The 18810-nt window shown below is 45.8% G+C and overlaps 1 protein-coding gene and 1 long non-coding RNA gene across 4 annotated transcripts in view; one reads left to right on the top strand and one right to left on the bottom strand.

Moving 5' to 3' along the window:
* The window catches only part of TAF1B (TATA-box binding protein associated factor, RNA polymerase I subunit B), a 48359-nt gene extending 47536 nt beyond the window's left edge, over nt 1-823 (bottom strand). The window contains exon 1 of one of the 2 annotated variants that reach the window (XM_027455216.3): nt 679-823. In XM_027455216.3, coding sequence (XP_027311017.2) covers nt 679-696 — 18 coding nt within the window. In that variant the 5' untranslated portion in view covers nt 697-823. Of the gene's footprint in view, nt 1-141; nt 648-678 lie in introns of those variants that run through there. The other variant, XM_005014104.6, reaches the window with a different exon arrangement.
* Nucleotides 824-972: 149 nt separating this feature from the next.
* On the top strand, nt 973-14017 carry LOC106015296 (uncharacterized). Of its 2 annotated transcripts, XR_011808559.1 has the most exons (7): nt 973-2806; nt 2913-3026; nt 3537-4933; nt 5163-5403; nt 6693-6893; nt 7021-7183; nt 11613-14017. It is a non-coding gene; the product is annotated as an uncharacterized lncRNA (long non-coding RNA). The 2 variants fall into 2 exon arrangements; XR_011808560.1 differs by lacking the exon at nt 6693-6893.
* The last annotated feature ends 4793 nt before the right edge of the window (nt 14018-18810 follow it).

Here is an 18810-nt window from a genome sequence, read left to right as displayed (position 1 = left end):
GGAGATAACAAGTAATATTTGCTGTTAGCTGTAGGTAACTGAACAAGAAGGTGGCAAGATACTTTGTGAATTTTAGTATAAGGGGGATAATAGTTCACACCACACTGGGTATGGCATGAAAAACGAGCAAAAAACACCTACATGAAATGAAAAGGGAGTTAAATAAGACAAAAAGCAGATGCTGAGAGGTGAAAGTAAAACTAAGCTTGCAGCAACGTAAAGAACCATGTGGAGGAAAGAGTGCACGACTGGGCGGAGAGTTGTGCTCAGGGGGAAGGGTTACTCAGAGAAACTGGGGGAAGAAGGGAAAATGGGGGGAGAAGGAGGACAGAGGGAAACCCTTAGAAAAATGGAGAAAACGGCGGGGCTGCGGCAGCCCCACATGCGCGGGCTGGGGCCGAGGAGCTCCCCGAGAGGGGTCTGCTGGGGCTGAGGGGACCCCAGTGGGGCTGAGGGGAGCCTAAAGGGGCTGAGGGGACCCTAAAGGGGCTGAGGGGACCCTAAAGGGGCCGAGGGGACCCCAATAGGACTGAGGGGACCCCGCCCGGCCCTCGCCCGCCGCCCCCATCCCCGCGGCGCCTCCGCCCTCCCCCGCCGCCCGCAGCCCCCGAGGGCCCGGCGGGGAAGCGCCGCCATCCCCGGGCGCAGCAGCCGCCCCCGCGGCTCCCGGAGCCGCACCGCCTCCTCCTCGTCCATGCCGGCAGCCGCCGCGGAGCCGCCCCGGGGCTCCCACCATGGCAACCGCACTGAGCCGCCCCGCCGCGGCCCGGCTCGGAAACGCCAGCCCCGGTGCTTGCGTTCCGGCCCCGCTGCTCGGCCGGGAGCCTCCTGTGGGGCTGTTTCGGGGTTGTGGTCCCCGACATGGCTCCGTGGTGTTGGTCATGGCTGGTGGCGGCTGTCTGCAGCCCTCCCGCTTGCCCCAGTGCCCGGGGTCCCGTCCCGCCGCCATCCCGCAGCGGGATGGGGTGAGGGCTACGAGGGCGTGATGGAAAGGCTCGCCAAGGGGCACACAGGGTCCCCGGGGGGAGAGAAGGACACTGAGGGGACATGGGGGGGGTCCCCGCTGAGGGGACGTGGATGTGCCATCGCTGTGGGGACACGGGGTGCTTCGCTGAGGTGATGTGCATGGAGGCTTCACCCCTGAAGGGACATGGGGGCTTCACCTCTGAGGGGACACAGGGTGCTTCACTTAAGGGACATGGAGGCTTCACCTGTGAGGAGACGTGGCACACTTTGCTGAGGTGGCATGTATAGATGCTTCACCTCTGAAGCGACAAGGAGGCTTCACCTCTGAGGGGACACAGGGTGCTTCACTGGGGTGATATGTACGGTTGCTTCACCTCAGAGGAGGCATAGAGGCTTCACCTCCAAGGGGACATAATGTGCTTCGCTGAGGTGACGTGGGGACTTCACCTCCAAGAGGACACAGTACACTCACTGAGGTGATATGCATGGATGCTTCACCTCAGAGGGGACAGGGGCTTCACCTCAGAGGGGACATGGGGTGTTTCACTTAGGGGACATGGAGGCTTCAGTTCTGAGGGGACACAGAGTACTTCACTGAGGTGATATGTATGGGTACTTCACCTCAGAAGGGGCGTGGAGGCTTCACCTCCAAGGGGACATAGGGTGCTTCATAGGGTGCTTCACTGAGGTGGCATGGGGACTTCACCTTCAAGGGGACATGGGGTGTTTCACTGAGGTGACATGTATGAATGCTTCACCTCTGAGGGGACATGGGGGCTTCACTGAAGAAATATGGAGTCTTCACCTTCGAGGGAACATGGTGCACTTCCAATGGAGACACAAGCTCCTCTACCCCCAGGCCACCACAGTGCCTCTTCGCTGAGTGTCCTCAAATCCTCCTGCTCGTGTACATGCACCGTGTCCCCCGGAGGCCCTGCCGAAGCTGTTGAAGGAGACTATTACTGCCTTTACAAAAGGAGACCAGAAGAACTCATTTAACTATGTAAAGCGCTTGGGGATCCTTGAATGAGGGAAAAGATGATCTGAAATTCACCTTCATTGAAAAAAAAAAAAAAAAAAAGAACCACCACCAAACCCCCAGATCTTGATGTAGGTCTCTAATTTCTGGTACGCTAATAATAATGTTTACAGATGTCTAAACACACTGAGATCTGTTATTGCAATGAATTTGCCCACAAAATTGGAGAACAGGTTTATGCCCCTTTAAAAAAAAAAAAAATCCTTTAAGTGAAAGCATGGGAAAAAATTAAAGCTAAAATATACATAGAAAGAGGTGAGGCTCCCTTGACAGCTGTGGTTACATTGATGTTGGAGGAGATGTACAGAGCTAGAGGGGAACTGTTTATGTTCAAGACAAAAAGTTATTACTCATACCAACTGTGATCTTTTTTTCAGTGTGGGATGAACATTTGTAACACCCATTAAAAGGAATTATGCATATAATTCCTGACATGGTAAAGAGGTGATTGTCAGCCTCACAGAAACGGAGCTAATATTCTGATGAAACAGATCCTACTTGTGATTTTAATTTCCATGTTTTTTTGTTTGTGAAAATGCAGTTCTGGGAAAGCCAGGCCATTTCATGCGTTGGATCTTCTTGTAATGAATTTCTAAGATGAAAAGCTATCTTGAAAATCTTCAGAGCAGCTGTATTGCGATACAACAGGCATTGCTCCTGCTAAGGGCTGTGCTAGTGTCTGATGATGCTGTGAGCGGGCCACGGGCCATTAAATCAGTGGATTTAACTCAATTGAAGAACTTGCTTAAATTAAACATGGAAGTGACTGCCTTGATGCTTTCAGAAGGCAGGACCTCAGAGGTAGGACTTCTGTTTTCTAATTACAGCTGGTCAAAAAAAAAAAGTTAGAGGAAACATAGTCACAGGACTCTGCCAATTGTTCAAAATAAGAACATTTCATTTCCAGAGGCAACAGCTGAAGATAAAGAAGAAAAGAAGGAAAATGTGACGGACTGCGTGGGGACCAATATTAGTGTAGTTCTGGGCATACCAGTGTAATGGACAAGCACTTACTCTGCAGGTGAAGTAAAGATATGAAAAGCTACCAAACTTTTTAAGGAATGTTGTACAAAAGTAATATTGGTGGTCCTAGTTATCTGTTCATATCTAGGCTCTAAATAACTGCAAAGCTTCTATTAGTATTTCCTAAGACCATCAACTAACTAGTGCAGACTAGTAATCTGGTAGCAAAAAGTCAAAGCATAATAGGGGTAGCACGTCTTCTATCTATTTCTTAAATATTTTTTGAAATGACATGCTTAAAACCGGTTTTTCAGCATATAAAATGATGTGTAACCTTTGTCCCTAATTACAAGTTACCCAAGCATACTGATAGGGGTATGATAATTTCAAAGCCAGGAGACAGACTGTCTTCCTGCTTCAGCTCACTTTTCTAATTAAGATCATTATGCATAGTAGTCAGATTGATTCAAGGCTCAGATAAATAATATGTCCTGTTGTTTCCATTGATTTGAATTTTTAATGAACCGGCTTCCACTGCTGATATCACATTTCTGTCTCTTGACTGCAGACTTTCCACATGTGAAAACGCAAAAATTACATCTCGAAGTGGAAGACGTGTCCTTTGGCCTATCCTTCAGGATATTGCTCACGAAATTGTACTGGCTCCAGGATAAGAACTTCTGCATCAGGGTTTCTCCCAAGAGTCCAATATAAACTTTACCCATTGTCAGACACCTACTACAAAGAGTAGGAGCAGAAATGCAACCTCAGCTGCTCTAAAGACTGTGAAGATGAACAGAGGGCAGATCTACCAGGTTCTAGTTTATAGCAAATATACCTAGTTATTAGCACCCACAATTTGATTTCTGCACCTTCAAAAAAGGAAAGTCTCTCCATGGCACAACTTGTGTTCAGAGACAAATTAGGGAAACAAGACGGAGATGCTTTTATCTGAACCAGCTGGATTTACTCTAACTGATCTCTAAAAGAGACCACAGCACAGAAAGGGAAAAGCTGTGCCAAGCAAAAGTGCAATGGAGACAAAGCTGTGGAGAGAAAGTTGTGTGAGAAGTGAAAACAGGAATGAACAAAGAGGGAAATGCTGATGGAGCATAGGCTTTGCAGGCAGCTTGGCAGGGGAGGACAACCAGGGAGGGACTGAGCCACGTGGAGCTTTGAGGGAAGCAACAAGACGAATGAATTTAATGTTACAGCTTGGACAAGCCCAGCATTGCCTTGTGATACTTAGTGTTTATTGTCCAGTTTCAGCTCTCAGGTTTTTATTTTTTAACATGCATTTCTGGCCCTAGTGAACTTGCACATATGACCTTGAACATCTGAAAAAAAAAAAACAGCATGCAACTTTTTTTTTCCAAAGTTTACTCAGGTTTTCTTGTGCCATTCTTAGGATGTGAACAATGTAAAGCTGAATTTTTGACTGGTGAAAGCAGCAGCCAGGAGGGAGGGCAGACATAGCGAGTCATGCACCGAGCACGGGGTTTGCACCATCACCTTCTGCTTTGCACATGTGCTGCAGCCCAGCCCATCTCACACGGGCGCATTGCAGCGCCACAGGCTCACTCCAGTTTCACCTGTGGCTGCACAACACGGAGAGCTGCTGATTATCTGTGATCATCAAACCATTTGTGTTGGAGGAACAGACCTCAGAGAGGGACCTCGTGTTCAGATGAGCTGCTCTAGGGGGCAAAACCCTTTAGGTTCAAACTCCTCATGTGGTCTGAAACCACGTTAACTTGTGGGCAGAGATCTAGCTGGCTGACTGGGGATGCTGGAGGCAAGTAAAGACCTTGTTGTGGGACCTGGCCTTCACCAGCAGGTTCTCTTCCTGAGGAGCACCAAGCTGCTTTCTCTCTGTCCCTACCAGCAGAGATTACACCCTCAGGATTTGGTGACTGTGCTCGTCTCATTCTACAGGGCTACACAGCAGGAGAAGGTCACTTCCAGGTAAAAAAAGTGATCTTAGCAGCCACAGAGGAACAGAGCAGGCAGTGTGTGTTTGAATGTCCCTCTGCGCATTCCAGGCATGTATAATGCCTTTATTCTCTCCTTTTCCAGGTTTATTAAACTGCTAACCTCTACCATCCAGTTATATTACTTTGATTGTGTCAGATTTTGTGTAGTTTCTAGCCTTTTATTTAATTCTTTTTTGCTTTTTTCTTTTTTTTTTTCCTAGAGAGAAAAATACGCAGCATACTAAAGGGGATCTTGGTTTCCACAACAGCCTTGTGCATCCATCGAGCCCTGAAGATCATTCTCAGTTGCATTTAATCCTCAAATGCAGTGGTATTTTCAAAGGAATCGAGAGCCACCTTGTGGAGCCAGGATTCATGAAGGGGCTCCAAATACTCCTGCTGGGAACAGCTGCTCCTGGAAAGGAATTCAAATCCCACAGGATGCTGGAGGTTGCCAATTAAGTAAGCGTGCGCATGGCTGTGCATATTCAGTACCTGCACAGTGCAGCACACAGCTCCTCTGCTGATTACAACTGCAGTGAAGGAGCACACGGTGGGCAGTGGGAAGCAGGAACATAAGACAAGAGGGAAATGCAGAAAGTGGCAGAAGCAGAAGAAATGTAGCACGTTCATTATATTCTGCAAAGCCTGGGTGGAGGGGGAGCGATTGTTGTTGTTCACAGGGTGTTTTTCACCAATGTAATTAGTTAGGTCCTCAAAAGTACTGATAAGTTTTGGAATCGTTCTCTATAGATCTCTGTCGCAGGCTTATTTTCTCCACTATTCCTCCATTAACATCAAGAAGTACGGCTGCCAGGGCCCTAAAGGTGCCCCACATGCCATAACATATGGCAAAGATGGGATCATTGATGGGCGTAATCCATAAATAAAAACATTCTCTGGTCATTGGTCCTGCAGAGAAGTAAAGTGTAGTCTTGGTCCTGTTAAAATACAGACAGACAAACAACCAAACAAACAGAGGTTGCAGTAGGGGCTAAAAAGCAATTCTTTTACCTTTTCTCACCCAGCATTTCTCACGATGAGCCCCAATTATATGTGTGCAATACCAATGTGTGGATACCAGCATACAGTTCTATAAAAAAAAAAAATGAGGTGTTTTTTCAGTATCTTAATGTAGCAGCAATTTCACAGTGTCATTAGCTGATGTCTTAAAAATCTATTTTATTTAACACAAATTTTAAAAGTCTCTCCAAGTGGCAGACCTTAAATATTTTGGAAACTCACATGAAAAAGAAGGAACTGTGACACTAGAGTCCTTCTCCAGGAGCCGGAGAAGCCACTGCTGATGTAAGTGGGTGTGCTGGTAATCAGCTGGTAATCAGCCTGCTTATTGAATCATGACACAGGGCTTCAATGCTGAGCAGCCATACATGCTTTTACACACCTTCCAGTGAGCTGCGTCTCAGCTTCAGAAGCTTTTTTAATTAGTTACACGCTAGTGAAGCTCTAAGTTAAATTGCATTTCAAAAGAGATACCGCATTCAAAGTCCTTGATAACCAAACAATCATTAATATCACAAAACATGCTGCAAAGCAAGCAGCGTGTGAAAGCATCCTGAGACATCCTTCTTTTTAGGATGAGTCTTAACAGATGAGCCCAACATATCCTCTGTGCTTACCAGAGTTCAGTCTTCTCTCTTTTTCAATCATTGTTGTGGCAAACAGGAGGTATCTATTGATATCCTTAATGGTCACTTCAGACTGATTTATTTTTCCTCCATTAATTTAAGGGTAATCATGTAAGATGGCATGTGGTCTTAGGAGAAAATCTGTAAAAGACACAGAACAAGGAACACACAACTTCTACCATGGTTTCAACCACTGGAAATCTCAAGAAATCCCTGCATCTTTTCCTGTGGTACTTCATTTCATCGTGCTTCCAAGAGGCCATCAAGCATGGGCTCACAGAGCACTGGGAGCGGGTTTCCAAGGTTTGTTCCAAAAAAAAAATAAAAAATAGATGGTTCTACATTAGAGTACATGGAGGTGAACGACAGCCAAATCTAGAAAAAATAAAATTGAGCAGAATGCAAACCTCTATTTTCGGAACTTTTCCAGGTTCAGGACTCAAAGCTGGACTTCCCAAGTTGCTTCTGCCAAAAGGAAAATGCAGTGGGGTTCAGGGGAATCTGGGAGAACCGGTAGGATCACCTGCCCCAGGATGCAGAGCTCTTCAGCACTGACAGGCATGTTCAAGGTGACTAGACACGGTCCTGGAAAAGTAAGTTTTCCTTACAATTAAGGAAAAAAAATCCATTTTCTATTCCCTACCCTCAGCACATAACCTTTATAATATTTTTTTTACTCTAAGCACTTACACAGGGTTGCAGTTTTAAAATGAGAGTTTAAAAACCTATCCTTTTGTTCTAACTACAACATTCAAAAAGAAAAAAAAAAGCAGCAAACATTAAACTGAAAAATGCAATACAGTTTCTAGGAACCTATGCAATTAATGGATGATTTTTTAAGAGGAGGGCTATAAAAAGCAGTTATGATTGCTATTATAGTAATAAAAATGAAAGCATAGTAAAACAGAGGCATAGGTTTGCTCTGACTTAAAACCTCATTCCCCCATGGATTTTGCCTTCCTTTTCTCATCATCCTTTTTTCTTCCTGAAGAAAGAAAAGATCACTATCACTATTTGTCGCTTGATTAAGCCTTTAAATTACAGCATGCCGTGGGACATAGACAGGTTCACACCAGGCTGGAGAGAACGTGTCAGTATATTTGAGCTCCTCTACACTGGGGTATTTGGGATGGGGATGGTTGTTAAAGACACCATCATGGCAAGGGCACAGAGCCATGGTGGTTCCTCCTTCCCTTCTCCCTGCACAATATCCTTAAAACAATTTATTATTGTAATACATGGGCAGGTAGCAGGGGAAGGCATTGCTCCTGTAGTGCCAAAAAACTGCACGGCTTTGGTTCAGGTGCCAGTTACACAACGGGGGCAACAAGGTGCAGAAAAGGCTCTGAGCAGGGCCGAGATGTAACTGAGGCTCTGTGAGGATCTAGTGTTATAATCAGAAGAAAAACACTAAAATTAATTTTTAAGAGATTTTGTGCAATGAGGGTGGGAAGAGGAAAACTAGGGATGAGACATGCTTTATTTATTTATTTATTTCAGTTTATTGATACACTTCATCTTAAGACTTCATTTATTAAACAGCACAGTTTCTACTTGAGGACCGTGGTTTAATTGTGATTGAAAATTGCCCACCTGGTGGCCTTTTAATGCCGTTAAAAGTATTCATTGTGATCCTGCACTGGTTGTTAGCCTCATTTTAAATACAAAACTGGTTGCTTAATGAAGTACAAACTTCAAGATCCCATCCAAAGCCCAGCAAGGACAGTGGAAAATCATTTGGTGGGTTTTGGATCGTGCCCTCTTGGCCACAGGCTTGGGCTAGGCGTGTGTGTGTGTGTGCAGCAATTACCACAGATGAATGTGTTCAGCCTTAGCTCACCCTTGGGAAACCGAAGCACCCCTGTCACCACTCACCAATGGATCTGTTGATCTGTGCACCACCAGTTCCCTTAGTCAGGTCAGTGCGTAATCCCACAGCACATCCCTCTGGAGCGATAGCCTACTATTGCATCAAGGATTTATTTTCCTGTTGTGCCTTTGTTATTTATTTCCCCCTTGTTTTCTACTCCTATTGCATGAAAAACTTCTGAGTACTGGATTTTCTTACAGACCCTGGGATTTATTTTTTAAGGGTCAGCAAATACATGCTTTGTTTCTCATGAATATAATATGTGGTAAAGAGGCCACGTGCCCAAATTACTGGTGCCTTCACAAGCTTCACTCCTTTTTTTTTTTTTTTTTCATTTTAGCCATGCAAGTAAGACGCTACATGTTAATTCAAGAGTATATTCAGGGTGGTGAAGTGGTATACAAGGTAGTGAAGGGAATTGAATTAATTAATCTTACTGATTGTAGAATCCTAATGTGCCCTAAGTATCCTTCACAAGCACTGGAAAGGAAGAAAAAGAAGATCTTTAATCCAGGCCGGGAATCTTATTTTCATCTTATCCATGTCTGTATGACAAGGGCAAGCAATCCCAAACAAAGGCATAAACAGCCCCCACCCATCCCCAGCATTGCTCACACCATTTAGGCAATTTAGAAGAGTAAACAAAGATAAGGGATCTGCATAGAAGCAGCTTTAGGTGACCACAAATGGGTACCGCTGTTTAATTCAGCCCTCTCTCACCTAAACAAGTTTGTTTTCTCAGCGCTGTTTGTTTGTACTAGGGAGTGCTAGGAAGAAAATTCCAGCCTCCTCCAGATTACCTGCCTCAATGTTGTGAAAATTCACTATTTCCCCAGCCTGAGAATATATTCCTCCTACAGACACACCGCGTTTTGCAGCCTTGCCAACGTTTGTTGGTTGGTTAGTTCTTTTTCCCTGCAGCTCATCGTGTTTTGCTGGGACTAGAGCTGGTCTCTGAAGTGGGAGAAGCCCTGCAAAGCTCAATCCAGATGGGTAAACCCATCTGATCAGCATTTCCGTCTCAAGAGGCAGGGAAGTGGGAAAAGGCGAGATAAGGCAGAGGTAGATATGTGGAGGTTGGAATAAATGAATTGGAGGGTGGTGGCAAGGGAATGGTTTTTCCCCTCATCATTAATTTCCTGATACTGAAAAATGGAAATGATGAGAAAAGCTTAAGGAAAACTGCTGTGCAAAATGCTTCCTTTTAAAATCCATGATGAAATAATCTTCAGACCAAGAAGTTGAAAAGCACATACACTGCTACCTGCCAAAATGTCCAACCTGCCCAGCCCAGGAAGGTGGAACGAGGAACCCAGGGAATAGTCCCCACTCTGAAGTTACGCCGAGACCCAGCACAGGCAGAGGAGTACACGTGGGGCAGGACGGGTGTACAGAGGAGGACAAAATGGAAGGGAAACAGATGTAGGGTAAGAACTTCAGCATCAAAGACTAGAGACCAGGAATCTGGGGGACACCACAGTTCTCCCATATGGACCCAGAAGGACAAGGAGTTTGAAGTATTACGAGCCAGATCTAAACCCACAATTTCTTCTCCAACGAAACCAGGCTGGTTACCTGATGTTTAGGGCCTGGTGCATGAGTTTGCAGTGTTCAGGATGATAGGCCTTGGCATTTAGACTAGAATAGCTCAGCTGAAAGGGACCTTCAAGGATCATCTACCCCAAGTGCTTAGCATATCTCACACTCTGGTGAGGTGGTGAGAAAGCACCTGTATTTGCCTCTCTGCTGTGGCTGAGTGCATTCCTCTGCCTGGGAAATGGAAGGCCCGCACAAAGAAGGTGAATAGATGAACCTGCAGCAGAATTATCACCTGAAGTGACAATCTGTCTGCTCCCCCCCTTATTCATTCACAACCCCATGAGAAAAAGCAGCGTGCTGTTCATTAGTTAGCTCAGTGTTTTCCTAAACCTGCAGGAAGGTCCTTTCAAGACGCTGTAATGAAACCTGTTCAGATAATCCATGCACAAAGCCAGTCTGAAACAACTTTGAAGCACGGGTTGACAACAACAGAAAAGAGTCTTATGTGACCCTTCACTTCAAAAGAGGTGCTGGCAGAGGCACAGAGATTGCTGCCACCCACACAGGACATGGCTGAGCAGCTCCGTAACAGCGCATCGGGAAACAAAACCACTGCCAAGGAGTCTGAACCCTCCGTCCTTGTGTTTTCATCTCCCTTTGGATAGGGTGCAACTGCTGAGGGAGAGCACTGATCACACAGAGATCACACATGTGGCCATGTTATGGCTATAAAAGAGAGGGAAGCTGTGCCCCAGGGTTTTAGCACCTGCTGGCACCCGGGGCGATGGGTGCTGGAGGATCCAAGTGGCCAGAGCTGCTCCGGAGCTGCTCCCTGGGTTTGCTGGGCGCCTTCCAGATGATGTGTTTCCTGCTCAGAAGTCTTCATCATTCAGGAAACTAAAGTTATATGTGAGGAGTCTGGGGAGAAGCCAAATTAACTATTAATGTATCTATATATATTTAATATGCAGTTGCAGTCCTCACAGCTCTCCACTTAACCATCCCTTCCTGGGAGTAGTCCTGTGAGTATCTTGCATTAAGAAGCAGGGCTTGAGGAAGGGTGAAGGCACAGCTTATGTATTCTCCTGGCCTCACTCATAAAAGCATCATAAAGACCCTACATCGCTCTAAAATCAGCAAATGCAGACCACTTTTTCCTAGGTCTTCATCTGAGGCAAAAAAAAAAAAGATATAGAAAAATGCATGCTTGCTACTTTTTTCCCCTAATAATCCATGAATGAATCATGAAATTAATGCCAGCTGAATTCCAGGGGTTATAGCTTTTGTTCTTCCCTGGTTGGTCACACCTAGAGGAGGAGGTGAGGTTCTGTGCCTGAAATTTGTTGGAGATATGCACACAGGCTGGGGGCTGTCGTTCGTGACACACGTACACCCAGCTGGGTCATCTTTTCCTCCCACCTCTGCCCTTCTCTCCTGCTCTCTCTCCTGGTCACTTTTACCAGTAGATTTTTAACCCCAAAACCACAAAGTGAAGCACCTGAAGGAGACGGTTGTTTAACTCTCAGGACTTTTACTATGCAACCCTTTGGGAACAGCTGCAGATATTTTGCCACGTTTCCTATTAACTCTAACCACTTGCTTTCTTTTCCCAGGTACTGCTGCATGGAGAAAACACCCATGGCTGAGAAGAAGTGGTGACAGCCACCAGTGTCCCAGTGCTGGGGAACTCTGCACACTTGTGCTCTTCTAACTCCACTGCACTTTGTTTGGTTCCATCAACATTTACTCATCATTATCTGGGTGATTCTTACTCTAATATTGCATGTAGCTGCTAATATGACATGTTAATATGGCATCCAGCAGCCCTAGCAGTGATGACACACGATATTATGCAGCACCAATTAGCACCACACAATTAAAACCACGGGCTATTCTCACCCAGCATCAGCCCCCTTGAGGCGCCCGTTGGAGCTCCCCATCCTTCCACATTACCCACCAATGTGCCCAGGTCCCTGAGCAAATGCAGCCCAACGGATGGGTTTGCCTTTGCTCGAGGCAGGAATAGCCAAGGCTGCCTTCTCCAGCAGGTTATTTATGTGTGCTGCAGGGACAGGGATCATTCTGGATCCTCTCAGCTATAAAAATTAGGAAGCTTTCTATTCTGAGGCGTAAGTGTTGTTTAACTGCTGTATTGCACAGAGGCTCACATCATTATGTTGTCTTTGCTTTAGTGCCAAATTAGAAATAAGTAAATATGGCCAAACAAACACAACACCGGCTATGGGAAGTTTTGTGATGAAATTCTGGAAGCAAGAGGTTGAGAGAGATCAGAGGACAGGCTTAAAAAAAAAAAAAAAAAAAAAAAGGAAAAAAAATCCATATACTTCAGAGAACTGGAAGTGGTGAGGAAGCATCTCTACGTGTGCATCTGCTCCTGCTTTCACCCAGCCCGTCCATGCAAAATCAGGTGCATAAATAATTGTCTGTGTGAGATTTCTCATGTAATTTTCATGTGGGAAAAAAAGGCCCAGCTCCAGGATTAAAGGTGGTGAGGAAATGTGTGACTGAAGCCTTGCAGCTCGGTGTAGAAGCACACGTCCTGCCAAAATATTGCCAGGACTGATCACGATGGCTTCTGCCTACTGCTGCTCATCGACCTGCACCATCCTGCGTGGACCCAGTCTGTAGCCAGGCAGCTTTGTGTTTTGGGGAAGGAGTGGATTAGGGCATGGGTAGGGAAGAGGTGGGCAGAAGTAGCGTTTGGATAAGATGATGCACCAGCAGAAGTGCTTCAGTTCTTTTCCCCACAGCTTCCTTTTGAGGACTCAGATGTTTAGGATGTCAGACAGATTCCTTCCCGGCTCCTGACAAAGCCCTTTACAGCATCCCGGCCAACAGGAATGGAAACAGCCACATCCTTCTGCTGAGGGAGTCACTTCCTCACAGATAGCTCAGGACAGTCTTTTGGGGGCTATTCCCCAAAAAAAGAATTTATCCTGGAGACCAGAGCACCCGCACGTTGGGGTGGTTGTTGGGATGCAGCTCACAGCTTGCCTCCTGGCCTGGCAAAGATGAATGGCAAAGAAACGCCACAGAAAGCCGAGGGCTGCGAGGGATGGCAGCGGGAAATTTGCATCCCTTGATGGCTGTGTGCATGGAACTGAAGACGTAACAGCCAAAATACAACAAGTGTACATAACTTTGCCATCTCAAATGGTATAGCTAAGGGATCATAAATTACTAATGCCTTCTTCAAAGCTTTTGCATGGTAATTCTGGTGTTTAATGCGAGGCAGTTAAACCACCGAATATACAAAATCTTGTACTTCCAATAAGTGTATCTGGCTGCCTCCCAGTAAAAGTTCAGGGAATCCCATTAATATCAGGCATTCTATTACACGGGTTCCTGTACCCTTGAGCAGCCTATTTAATACATGTTGGTTTTCAATGACATCATTCGTAGACACCGGAGTTCTGCTGATAAAACACATACAGCAGAGACAGCTGCATAAATATTTATTAATTGAGCCCATAAGCAAATGGCTACTGTAATAAATCATTCATCATTTGCCCAAATAATAAAATTGTGCTGAATTCTTACGCATCGCAATGTCACTGTCTAAACCACCACGTTTAGCTCATGGTCCATAGACAATTTCCTACATTGGGAAAACCATTTTAAAATCTTCTTGAAGGTGCATTTAAAGCTTTACATCCGAGCTCTGGAAAATCTTACGGTTTGTCCTTAACAGAGACCTTTCTGTGGGAATATGGGAATAAGGGCTTCAAGTTATGGGTTTCTGAGGATCCACTTATTTCAGCTTTCTGCTGTATAAATAGCTCAGGGGCCTATGGGCGCGCAGGTAGATACCCTAATCATTGATTAATGCAGCACGAATGGAAATGTAATCCCCTACTGTCATCTTTTTTATTATTATTTTTTCCTTCTGTATTTGAATCCCCATCTTGCTGTCACACCGGGCTCCCATTAAACATATCATCGACTTATTGGCGTCGTGCCACGGGGGCTGACTGGAGAGAATTCCCCGCACGCTTTAAATGATGTGGGTTTGTATCTTCTGCTTCAGCGCGGAGCTGCAGGCATCCGCTTCTCCCATATATTCGGCTTCCCAGGGTTTTCATCAGTCCGGGATTTCCACCGCTTTTTATTTTTATTGTTTTGCTTTGAAAGGTTGGAAGTGTCGGGAGTTTTAATGCTTTCCAGCTTGCGCACAGCTCTCGTCGGGAAAAAAACTTGGCCCAAATAGCTGACAGCTGGGATTTGGAGGACCTATTTCCAACCAGCGCTCGGAGAGAGGAGCAAAGGCTGGCCAGAACTGCAAAACGCTGGAGCAGATTGAATAATCCCGTTATCAGCCCAGGAGCTGGGAGCGATGTAGCTGCCAGCGGGCATCGGGACGAAGCGTGTCCGGGTCCTGCAGCCAGCCCCCGTTTGGCTGGCAGAGCCCCCAAACCAGCCCTCGTCTCCCGTATGGATCGGCCTCCCTGCCAGCCCTGTCCAGACGCAATAAAATCCGCAGGGTGGGGAATTGAGATGGTCCAGGCAGAGAGCTCTGGGCGAAATAGCTGCCCACTTAATTCACTTTTATGAATACGCTGCTCATAAAATCGCAGCAGAGGAGCCCAGCCAGGAAACGCTGTTCTGCTGGAGCCAACCTGGATTAATCCCAAATCAAGCGATAAAGCCAGGCTTGGGGGAGTTCCCTCTTCTCTCCTGCACTTCTCTGGGGATCTTCTCCTTTCTGCTCAACTTTCCCTGAACCCACAAGGAGCAGAATTGCCTTAAACCTTTTGACTTCTTGAGGTTGGCTGCCTCAGTTTCAACAAACCCCATTCTCATTTTTTCTGGAGATCAGGTATTTAATTCATTGATCCCATGAATCGCTGCCTTTACCAGTCAACTCTCCCTTCTGTATGAAATACAGGAATACATTTCAGAGAGGGGGCTCGCTGTTTTTGTTTTTGGCAGCTGGCTGAAGCTCTTCTTCCAGTAGCAACACGGAGCCGTGCGTGATGTGTTACAGCCACCTCTAAGCTCCCAGCCCGGGGATAGAAAGGCGGTGTTGGCTCAGCACACAGCATCACCACATGTGGAAAGCATAGATGGACGGCCACAAAGCCTTCTTGATTTAGGAGGTGGGATTTGCTGGCTTTTCGCTAAAGCTCTCCAATTTCCTCAGTGTCGTGCACTTGCTGTGATGAGCCCTGCCTTGCTTCTCACCACGGCGGAGCAATCCATGGCAGGGGACTGAAATTCCTCGGTCCATCGCAGTGCTGGGATTTGTCGCAGTGAGTTGAATAGCACGGCACAAAAGCACAGCTTCATTTATTGCTGTGGAAAACCTACCCCTCTCTTTGCTCCAGAGATTTATGCTTCGAATGACTAAATTTTTCCCTGGCTTTACACGCCGTGCTATCCTGATCGCAGTGCTTTCATTGATATTATTTTGGGCGAGTTTTACATATAGAAATAATTGTTTCACTTTGGTATTGTCCCACTTTGGTATTGGTATTTCACTTTTGGTATTGTCCAGGACCTGAGGAGGCCCCGGCCCAGCCCCTGCTCCAGCAGGGCCACCCAGAGCAGGGTGCCCAGCACCACGGCCAGGTGGTGCTGAAGGTCCCCAAGGAGGAGACCCCACCGCCTCACTGGGCAGCCTGGGACACGACTTTCAGAAGAGATTTTTCAGATTCGAGATTTTTCAGAAGTCTTTTCAGAGGCCTCACGCTGACTGCTGCCCTTCAGCTGGAGTTTTCCCTTATGGATAAGTGAGAGGTCTTGAAAAAGTTCTTTTAAGAAAAATCTCTAAAATGTAAAATGCCAGGTAACCTAAGCATATGCTAAGGAGACCACTCTTCCTGCAATGTGCAATTTATTAGGTCCAGCTGACGTCAAAAGGAAAGGCCCGCTGTCTGACTGAAGATGGGAGGATTTGAGGTGTTCTGAGAATCAAACAACAGCTAAAAAATCTCTGTCATCTTTTACAGTGCATCTTTCAGTCAGGAATCTTTTAGAGGACAGCTAAATCATCTTCTAACATTCATTTTTTTTCCAAAATCCCTAATAAAAAGTAATATGGGTATACATGTAACCTATATATTAGGGTTACCATTGGATGCTGCACTTTTGCCAGGAGCAATACCCTAGAAATATTGTAGTTTTTATTTATTTATTTATTTATTTATTTATTTATTCATTTATTTATGTGGTCTCTGTGTCTGTGCATGCACCAAGGTTACGAACTGCCACGCAAGGTGGCTGCTTAAGAAGCGTGGCTATAAAAAACCCCTCGAGTCTACGGAGGACAATATGCTTAGCGCACGAAAATAAATACTCATGTAAAATTGATTGGGGGAAAAAAAAATTAAAATAGGATAATTATAGTTATAAATCCACTGGAACAGTGGGATGCGAGGAGCGTGGTTTGATTAGATGATTTGCAAGTTGATTAGCGATCCTCATCTCTCCCTGCAGCGTTTAATTGTCCCTGCTGGTCTCACTCGGCCTGATGAGTGGCGGCGAGGCAGGATTCATCACCTCATCACACGGTGTTCGTGCAGGTGCTCGGGGAGGAAACCTGATGGCCACGATGAAAATTCACACCCTTCTCACAGCTTTCTCCACGAGGGATCTGCACGGTGCCAGCAGGATGTCAGTCATGAAAAAATAACGTTTCTCTCCAGCTTTCCAGCTGAGCAGGGAGGTACCAGCACCCCATCCAAGAGCTGGGGGATGCTGCTGAAACACGTCTGGTTTCCTAGCAACATCCTGGGTGAGAAAGGCAGCCCTGCAACGCGTGGAGTCGGCAAAGAGAAAACAAAACCAAGAGGAGAAAGAGCGTTTTGCTGGAATTTCACATCGGTGTCATACACACGATTCGAAACACGGAATTCGAACCTCAATGACATAGCAAATAGCTTAGCTCCAGCCATCAATAACGACCAGCAGTTATTATTAGTAAGTGGTGGTCTCGCCTTGCATTTCTGCACGCCGAGGCAGAAGCAGGATGATACCTCTGGAGGGGGCTGCCCGAGGGACAGCACCTGTGCTGTGTGTCCCACCAAGCTCCTGGACTCCCCGTCGACACCAGCACCTTGATCTTTGCCATCTGGCAGTCCACCGGGGTCCCTGCTTACCCCCAAAAAACTCAACCCAAGCCTTTGCATCTTCTGCTGATGTAACTCTGAGCGTTTGCAGAGCACGAGGCAGCTCTTGGCGCTGTGAATCAGTGCAGTAATGCCTACCTGGGAAGCGTTATTGCAGCAAGGTCCCCGCCTACAGCAGCGCTTTGCTGGGGCTGAGCTCACCACGAGCAGCGCTTTTAAAAGGCAGGCTGCAAAACCATTCAAAGGCAGGGTTGAGACACCCTGTCCTCTCAAAAATAATTGAAACTTGAGGTGTCTGACTTTTATGGCCTTGCTTGCCTCCCATGAACTGCTTCAAACAAAAGTCAGCAGCACCGCACGGGACAAAGCGCAGTGTGCAGCAGGGCTTTCACGCGAAGCGTTTCCCAGAGAGGTCCATCTAACCTAGCTTCAGACACCTAAAGTTTAGTGAAGTTTGATGTAAGCCCCTTACACAGGTCATTCGTCACCTTCTGGAACAGAAAACCACGGTGTCTGGCTTCTCTGCACTGACTACAAAGGAAGCATAAGGCTGTAAACACCAGAATTGCCTTTTCTTTTGCCATAGTTGCCTGCCTTACAGTGACCATCAGTGACCACCAAATCTTCTCAGGCCTCTTGCCTCTCAACAGAACAATTCCAAGCTTATAGAAAAAAATATAAATTAATAAATCATTTTAAATGCATGGCCCTCTCCTTAAAAGGCCATCCTTTTCTTATTCCTTTGGCCCTCAAAATCCTTCAGGTTTTTCTGAACTGTATTCTGATTCTTCTGTCTCGATCAGTGGCAATCATCCTTAGCATGGGCATACTTTTACGTCAGGCTCACTGATAAAAATAGTAAGCTGGTTCCAAGATCAGGTTGGTATTTTTTTAGTAGCTGCCTAAATAGCCTTTTTCTACCCCATTAATTGTTTATCAGCCATTTCCATTTTAGCCAATTCTTCACCTGCTTTGGATACGCCCCTCATTTAATGAATAGTTTCCAAAGTGACATGACATGAAATGCTTTACTGAAAACAAGATGAGAAAAATAAATTAGGGGATTTTCCCTCCAAGAGTCAATTAAGCTTATCAGAGAAAGATACCAGGTTAGCGTTGGGTGACCTGCCTTTGATTAAACTAGGGTAAGTGATGCCTTCTTGTCTGCCTCTGCTGAGTGTTGAAATCAAACTAATGGAGTTTAGCTAGATCATAATTTTAATGCTTTCTAAAATGTAGAATCTACTCTTCTTCTCCATCACACATTCATGAGTTAACATATCTACTAGTTTCTGCAGGTCCTTGTGTTGGTTCTTTCAGGGTTGGGGGTAGAGGTGCGGCCATCCTCTCCATCTGAACAGGTCTTTGAGATCTGTGTCTGCTTCAGATGCTCGCTCCTTCCCATGAGTTATGCTGTCTTTGCCCCACAGGTCATTGTGCTTATTGAAAACTGAAGCAAAGTTTGCAAGTTTTCATTTAGATTTTGGCCCATGCCTAGGTTATCTTTAATCTCCACCCAATCATTACTGCAGGGCAGCCTCAAATTCCTTTTTTTTTTTTTTTTTTCTATATGTATTTATTTATATGGCTACAGAACATTTTACAATGTGTTTTTAATTTCCTTTGCAAGGTCTAACACAGCTCAGCTTTTGGCAGATCTCACTTTCTCCCCACACTTTCTGACCTGCAATTTTCCATGTTAATCAGCCCTTTTTTTTTTTTT

The sequence above is a fragment of the Anas platyrhynchos genome, chromosome 3 (genome assembly GCF_047663525.1).
Source record: "Anas platyrhynchos isolate ZD024472 breed Pekin duck chromosome 3, IASCAAS_PekinDuck_T2T, whole genome shotgun sequence".
NCBI classification, from domain to species: domain Eukaryota; kingdom Metazoa; phylum Chordata; class Aves; order Anseriformes; family Anatidae; genus Anas; species Anas platyrhynchos.
The sequence above is the reverse complement of the archived record's forward strand: the minus strand, read 5'-3'. Positions and strand labels throughout refer to the sequence as shown.